This window comes from Anomaloglossus baeobatrachus, chromosome 4, assembly GCF_048569485.1.
Source record: "Anomaloglossus baeobatrachus isolate aAnoBae1 chromosome 4, aAnoBae1.hap1, whole genome shotgun sequence".
In the NCBI taxonomy this organism is placed as follows: Eukaryota; Metazoa; Chordata; class Amphibia; order Anura; family Aromobatidae; genus Anomaloglossus; species Anomaloglossus baeobatrachus.
Window position 1 is genome coordinate 21,791,779 of NC_134356.1, and position 7,597 is coordinate 21,799,375.

The following is a 7,597-nucleotide window of genomic DNA, read 5'->3' on the forward strand; positions in this document are numbered from 1 at the left end:
GAAGGAAAACAGCATGTGGGCTCCAGCCTCCGTACCCGCAATGGGTACCTCAACCTTACAAACCGCAAGTGGGGTGAGAAGGGAGCATGCTGGGGGCCCTATATGGGCCCACTTTTCTTCCATCCGACATAGTCAGCAGCTGCTGCTGACTAAAAACAGTGGAGCTATGCGTGGATGTCTGACCTCCTTCGCACAAAGCAGAAAACTGGTGAGCCAGTGATCCCACTGGGGGTGTATAGCCAGAAGGGGAGGGGCCTTACACTTTTTAGTGTAATGCTTTGTGTGGCCTCCGGAGGCAGTGCTATACACCCAATCGTCTGGGTCTCCCAATGGAGCGCCGAAGAAATGTATAATTAATTTTTATATTATATTATATATATATATATATATACACACACACACATATACATACATACACACATGCACATATATATATATATACACACACACACACGCACGCACGCACACGCACACACACACACACACACACATATATATACATAAATTATACATTATATAATACAATATATTTAAAAATATATTTATATATTTATAAATATATATTTTTACAAGTAAAGTTTTTGTAATAAGTTTCACAGCTTTTTTGTTACTTTTGAAGAGAAACCTTATAACAAGATTGTGAGGATAAGGGCATCCATATAAGCAGCTGAAGAAAGTGTGACCTTTATTTGGGTGGGTGCATCGGGGCCCCCGGGAGCCGGCAATGTTGTCACTAATGACTCGGGCCCCGAGCTCTATGAACACGTCAGACAGGCTTGGCTGGAATGAGGTTCTTGTTCCCAATTGTTGCCTCTTGTGACAAGGAGCCGGACAGAAATCGAGCCACGTATGGTTTAATATTTGCAGCTAAACAAACTCCTTGTTCAACCGGAGAGAGGTAATACCACTGATGGCCTGCAGGGGTCAGTGAGGCACTACTGCTGTATACAAAGCCTCTTAAAGGGGCTGCACACATGATAATCTGTGAGATTACAATGGGGATTATTTGCAAAAGCAATGAAAATTGCTGGACTGGCCACTATTACAAGTGCCTGATAAACCCGGATAACAACACGATCGCCTCCACCCGAATATACAGGAGGCTCAAGATGCCAGGTCTACCCGCAGGAGAGGGCTGACACAGGCGCGGGCGCCAGTACTTACACATCGTACCTCTGCAGGGGCGTTACTTTGTTTTTGTTCTTGTCGACTGTACCCGTAGACAACTGTAAGAAGTTCGGATTTAGTTTGTAGAGTTCCTGAAGCAACTTCTGCTCGTATTCCTGATGTTTCCCCGCCTGCGGGGAGAGGAGCGACAGGAAGTTACCAAAACCATTCACCCCATCTCTGACAATTACACAAGAAACAGGAGGGTCCGAGCTCACACACCGCAAGCCAGTGAATAGTGAGCGCGGGCTGGGGGTGATGCAGTATCCAGCAATAGATTGGAAGTGTGCTAAAAGAACAAAAAGGGGGCACGGGCCGCGAGAGGGAACGGACGAAAAGGGCGAGGGGGGGGGGCAAGGGGGAGGGGGGGTAAACAGACAAAAGGGGCGGGGGGGGGGGGAGACGGACGAAAGGGGCGGGGGGGGAAACGGACGAAAGGGGCGGGGGGGGAGAAACGGACGAAAGGGGCGGGGGGGAGAAACGGACGAAAGGGGCGGGGGGGAGAAACGGACGAAAGGGGCGGGGGGGAGAAACGGACGAAAGGGGCGGGGGGGAGAAACGGACGAAAGGGGCGGGGGGGAGAAACGGACGAAAGGGGCGGGGGGGAGAAACGGACGAAAGGGGCGGGGGGGGAGAAACGGACGAAAGGGGCGGGGGGGGAAACGGACGAAAGGGGCGGGGCGGGAAACGGACGAAAGGGGCGGGGCGGGAAACGGACGAAAGGGGCGGGGCGGGAAACGGACGAAAGGGGCGGGGCGGGAAACGGACGAAAGGGGCGGGGCGGGAAACGGACGAAAGGGGCGGGGCGGGAAACGGACGAAAGGGAGGGAAAGGAAAGGAACCGGAGGGCAAAGGAAAGGAACGGGAGGGCAAAGGAAAGGAACGGGAGGGCAAAGAAAAAAACGGGCGGGGAACACTGAACGTAAGGGAGGGAAAAAAAAAAAAGTGGTAAAAGAAGGAAGGGGAGAAAGGAAGAAATGGGTGAGCAAAAAGGGAAAAGCAGGCAAAAAAAAAGAAACAAAAAAAAATAAATTAGGAGGCAGAAAAGTAGTAATAGTAAAACGAACAAGGACCAGGACAGAGGCAGGTGAATTTTCGCGGTGCTTGGTTGGGTCTTTACGCTCAGCTCCCGTCACGTCTACAGTCATATACGCAGGTTATGTGATTAATATTGTGCTATTGTCCTCAGTACATGTAATTATAGGAGTAATTATCAGTTCTGTGGCCGCCGGCCGTACATCTCGCTCCGCCAGTTTATTAGCCTCCATAAAACAGCCCCATGAGCAGAATCAGCGGCGACTCCGCAGCCCCAGCCCGAGATCCGAGATCGCCTGCAAGAGGCTCACACCACACACTCCACTCTGGTGAGTGCAGACTCGGCACCTTTCATCATTGCACTGGCATCGGCCGGTCACTTACCTGCATTTCTTCTTTCGTGAAGCTGGCCGCCTCGTCCCCCAGCTCGTGTAAATACATACAGTCCGGCTTTGGACACTGCATGTTTTTTAAGAAGTAGCTGCAGTATTTCGTGGTACCTAAAGACGCCTATAAAACAAAAAAAAAAAAAAAGATGGCGCTGTCAGTGCATGTAAGAATGGCAATCAGGTGTAATGCCCTCCTTGTAAAGCGATGACCTGACCCTACTAGAGGTCATGACCCCCGGCCCCTAAGGTCAGACGTCAGGTAATCACACATTTATTGATTCCTGCAGATACATAATTTGTGGGGCGCTCAGGTAATATTCCCACAGCTGCCACCAGGGGGAGCACACTGAATACAGGCAAATGCTGGACTTGTGGTGCCAGCTCCCCCTAGTGGAGACTTCAGACAGACAGAATTGTATTAATTAACCCTTTGTGTGTGTGAATTTTGCGAGAGATGCCGTTACCTTAAGCGTTCTGCCATCTACCACCACGTTGTTGACACATTGTATGGCTCGAAGTGCATCTTCTGACCGGATGTACGTTACATACGCACTGGCACTTGGACCCTGGAAACAAACATGGAAACTTTTGAAAACTTTTTGTTACAGTCGTCCGTTTAGCGCGCTCCAGACTGACCGCAGGGGTCTCCGGAAACTAACGCAAAAGCCTCATAAATGCCCACAGCCGATCCTTCAGATGGTTTAGGGTCTGATCGGCTGAGTCCAGTCTTCACTATTTACCAGGCACAACCCCTTTTATTTTATAGCAAGGAGCTGTCATCCGATCAATCACCTGATCAGCAGGGGAGGGGGCCTAATTAGATACTGAGGGTCTATCCTAAAGAATAAGCCATCAATAGCAAAGTTTTGGACATCCCCTTTAAATACCATAATTTCTGGTTTTACTAAGAGCCCCATGTAAGGCACTGCGGGCTGATAATCATACATGGAGGCTAGGGAAGCTGGGGGACGATGACCCCATGTGGGACCTGTAATTGCAGCCATGTTGACGGCCTAAAAGTCCCCCCCCCCTTTACCACACCAAAAATGTAAGGAAAAAAAGAGCATTGTTTCAGAATACAAGGCGCGGTACTGACCTGTGAGCCTGCATAGGACGTGCTGTTGTTGATGACAACTTTGTGTATTTTACCGAACTTCCCGAAATATTCTGGCCTTTTTAAAACCTAGAAAATGGAGAAAAATTGTGAAAATGTGTCCAAGACAAGAGCAAAAAAATGCAACAATCCATTCATAAAAAGGCTCGGAATGTGGTAAAAATTAAAAACAAGTTCTCGCCCACAAGCCTTTACCACATGGTACTGCTCAGCCAATCACAGACTGCATCATAGTCACGCCTCAGCCAATGATTGGCTGTGGGAGTCACATGTCCCCTGTAATGTGGTGTCAGTGCTAGAACGGGGGATGGGGGGGGGGACCGAAGCGGGGGACGGGGGGGGGGGTGGTGGAGACCGAGCGGGGGACAGGGGGAGAGCGAGCGGGGGGGGGGACGGGGAGAGCGAGCGGGGGGGGGGGGGGGACGGGGAGAGCGAGCGGGGGGGGGGGGGACGGGGAGAGCGAGCGGGGGGGGGACGGGGGAGAGAGCGAGCGGGGGGGGACGGGGGAGAGAGCGAGCGGGGGGGGGACGGGGGAGAGAGCGAGCGGGGGGGGGACGGGAAAGAGAGCGAGCGGGGGGGGCGGGGGAGAGAGCGAGCGGGGGAGAGAGCGAGCGGGGGGGGACGGGGGAGAGGGCGAGCGGGGGGGGGACGGGGGAGAGGGCGAGAGCGAGCGGGGGGGGCGGGGGAGAGAGCGAGCGGGGGAGAGAGCGAGCGGGGGGGGGACGGGGGAGAGGGCGAGCGGGGGGGGGGACGGGGGAGAGGGCGAGCGGGGGGGGGGGGACGGGGGAGAGGGCGAGCGGGGGGGGGGGGACGGGGGAGAGAGCGAGCGGGGGGGGGACGGGGGGAGAGAGCGAGCGGGGGGGGGGACGGGGGAGAGAGCGAGCGGGGGGGGGGACGGGGGAGAGAGCGAGCGGGGGGGGGGACGGGGGAGAGAGCGAGCGGGGGGGGGACGGGGGAGAGAGCGAGCGGGGGGGGGACGGGGGAGAGAGCGAGCGGGGGGGGGACGGGGGAGAGAGCGAGCGGGGGGGGGACGGGGGAGAGAGCGAGCGGGGGGGGGACGGGGGAGAGAGCGAGCGGGGGGGGGGACGGGGGAGAGAGCGAGCGGGGGGGGGACGGGGGAGAGAGCGAGCGGGGGGGGACGGGGGGAGAGAGCGAGCGGGGGGGGGACGGGGGAGAGAGCGAGCGGGGGGGGGGACGGGGGGAGAGAGCGAGCGGGGGGGGGGACGGGGGAGAGAGCGAGCGGGGGGGGGACGGGGGAGAGAGCGAGCGGGGGGGGGACGGGGGAGAGAGCGAGCGGGGGGGGGGACGGGGGAGAGAGCGAGCGGGGGGGGGGACGGGGGAGAGAGCGAGGGGGGGGGGACGGGGGAGAGAGCGAGCGGGGGGGGGACGGGGGAGAGAGCGAGCGGGGGGGGACGGGGGAGAGAGCGAGCGGGGGGGACGGGGGAGAGAGCGAGCGGGGGGGGGACGGGGGAGAGAGCGAGCGGGGGGGGACGGGGGAGAGAGCGAGCGGGGGGGGACGGGGGAGAGAGCGAGCGGGGGGGACGGGGGAGAGAGCGAGCGGGGGGGACGGGGGAGAGAGCGAGCGGGGGGGACGGGGGAGAGAGCGAGCGGGGGGGACGGGGGAGAGAGCGAGCGGGGGGACGGGGGAGAGAGCGAGCGGGGGGGGACGGGGGTGAGAGCGAGCGGGGGGGACGGGGGTGAGAGCGAGCGGGGGGGGGAGACAGAGCGGGGGGGGACGACAGAGCGGGGGGGACGGGGGGGAGACAGAGCGGGGGGGACGGGGGGGAGACAGAGCGGGGGGGGACGGGGGGGAGACAGAGCGGGGGGGACGGGGGGGGGACAGAGCGGGACGGGGGGGGGACAGAGCGGGACGGGGGGGGGGGAGGGTAGACAGAGCGGGGGACCAAGGGGGGGGGGGGGAGACAGAGCGGGGGGGGGGACAGAGCGCGGGGGGGACAGAGCGGGGCGTAAGGTCATCGTTTAATTCAATTTATTTCTTTCAACCAATTCAGAGCCATGTTAGATACAAAAAACAAAAAAGACAACCCCTTTAAGAGCACACAATTAAATATTACAGTATAGCGTCACCTCTAAGGTATACAATCTACAAAAGGTAAGTCCATGTAATATCTTGATTTGATTTTCTGGTTTTGTTTTAGAAAATAAAAATACAGTATTTTTCGGATTATAAGATGCATTATTCCTCCCATAAATTTAGTAGCAAAATGTGGGGTGGATCTTATAATCTGAATGTAGCTTACTGGGAGGTGGTGGAGAGAGGTAGCAGGAGGCAGGGGGGGGCCGGGCCCTGCTCGTCGGGGCCGTGCTGAAGATGATAATGACGCCCAGAGTCGGAGCATGCGCACATGGAGCTCTTGGCTCAAGATCTCATCTGTGCATGCGCCGATTCCGGTCAACTAATCTCCCAGCAGCGAACTGAAGGAAATTGGTGCCCAGAGGCGGCGCGTGCGCAGATAAGACCTCCACTTGTCATTGAGCCGATAGCTCAATTTGCGCATGCACCAACTCCAAGCGCCATTTCTTTGAAGCCCACACCGCAGACAGTTTGTGGATGTTTTCTCTGCCTCACAGCGCCACAGCCTGCAGGGAGCATATGTGACACCCTCCGCACCATTGCCCTACTCCACCACCGACCCAGTTTCCCGTGACCCCGCTCCCCACTAGTAAGACACCACCGGATTAGAAGACGGACCCCCCCTTTTTTCCTCTAAATTTGGGGTGCGTCTTATAAAACAAAAAATACGGTACATTTATCTGTAGCGACCTGGAAACCGTCAGCAAGCAGGCTGTCCGATCACTCACCTCTGGGTCCGCGAGGCGTTGTGAAAGGCCGACTACAAAGACTAAGTTTTTCTGCACCACGCGGACGCTGGCCAGGTGTTTGCGGTTTTCTGATATTTTCTGTTTGCGTTCGTTCTGTTTTTGCTTCTTTTCGTTCTTTATCCTCTGTAGTTCTTCCTGGGAGAGAGGTTTGTAGACGGCGGGGTCTTCTGGATATGGCTGAGGAGCGAAAAAATAAGAATTATTCTTACCGATAATTCGCTTTCTAGGACCTTCCACGACAGCATAGGAGGTTGTCTCTCCACGCCCTAATTGGGACAGGAAGTTCAAGAGGTTTAAAAGGACCCTCCCACCTCCCACAGCCAGTGTCTTACAAAGAATCCATAGCATATGAGAAGTACTACACATTCAGGAATACATGAATACATAGGGGAGGGAATTACCTGCTGTCGTGGAAGGTCCTAGAAAGCGAATTATCGGTAAGAATAATTCTTATTTCTCTAGTCCCTTCCACGACAGCATAGGAGGAATACCAAAGAATTGATACCTAGAGGGGGGACCACAGCCTGCAGGACTTTCCTGCCAAAGGCCAAATCCCTGTTGGAATCCAGATCCAGACGATAATGCTTCGTGAAGGTATGGAGCGAAGACCACGTAGCCGCCTCGCAGATCTGCTCAGGGGAGGCCCCTGCCCGTTCGGCCCAGGAGGCAGAGGTAGCCCTGGTGGAGTGCGCCGTGAATCCAGTAGGCGGAGAGAGATGCTGAGCGAGGTATGCATCTCTAATTGCTCGCACAATCCAGTTGGCGACTGTACTCTTAGCCACCTTCTTGCCCTTATTGCGGCCAAAGGGCTGGATGAACAGGTTAGAATCAAGGCGCCAAGAAGCAGTAACCTCTAGGTAGTGCAACACTATCCGACGGACATCCAAAGAATGAAACACTTCCTCACCCGGAGTCCGAGGATTCTGACAGAATGAAGGCAGGACGATGGACTGCGAACGGTGAAAATCCGAAACCACCTTGGGAAGGAAGGAAGGGTCCAGCTGAAAAACAATGCTGTCATCTCTGATGGTCAGATAAGGTTCCCTAA

At 56.3% G+C, this 7,597-nt stretch overlaps 1 protein-coding gene across 7 annotated transcripts in view; it reads right to left on the minus strand.

Moving 5' to 3' along the window:
• CNOT4 (CCR4-NOT transcription complex subunit 4) overlaps nt 1–7,597 on the minus strand; it is a 114,187-nt gene that overhangs the window by 86,454 nt on the left and 20,136 nt on the right. For 4 of the 7 annotated variants that reach the window (XM_075343817.1, XM_075343815.1, XM_075343814.1 and 1 more), the window contains exons 3-7: nt 6,529–6,726; nt 3,688–3,774; nt 3,056–3,157; nt 2,587–2,712; nt 1,165–1,298 (exon numbers count right to left, since the gene is read on the minus strand). In XM_075343817.1, coding sequence (XP_075199932.1) covers nt 1,165–1,298; nt 2,587–2,712; nt 3,056–3,157; nt 3,688–3,774; nt 6,529–6,726 — 647 coding nt within the window. The remainder of the gene's footprint in view (nt 1–1,164; nt 1,299–2,586; nt 2,713–3,055; nt 3,158–3,687; nt 3,775–6,528; nt 6,727–7,597) is intronic. The other 3 variants (XM_075343818.1, XM_075343816.1, XM_075343813.1) reach the window with 1 other exon arrangement.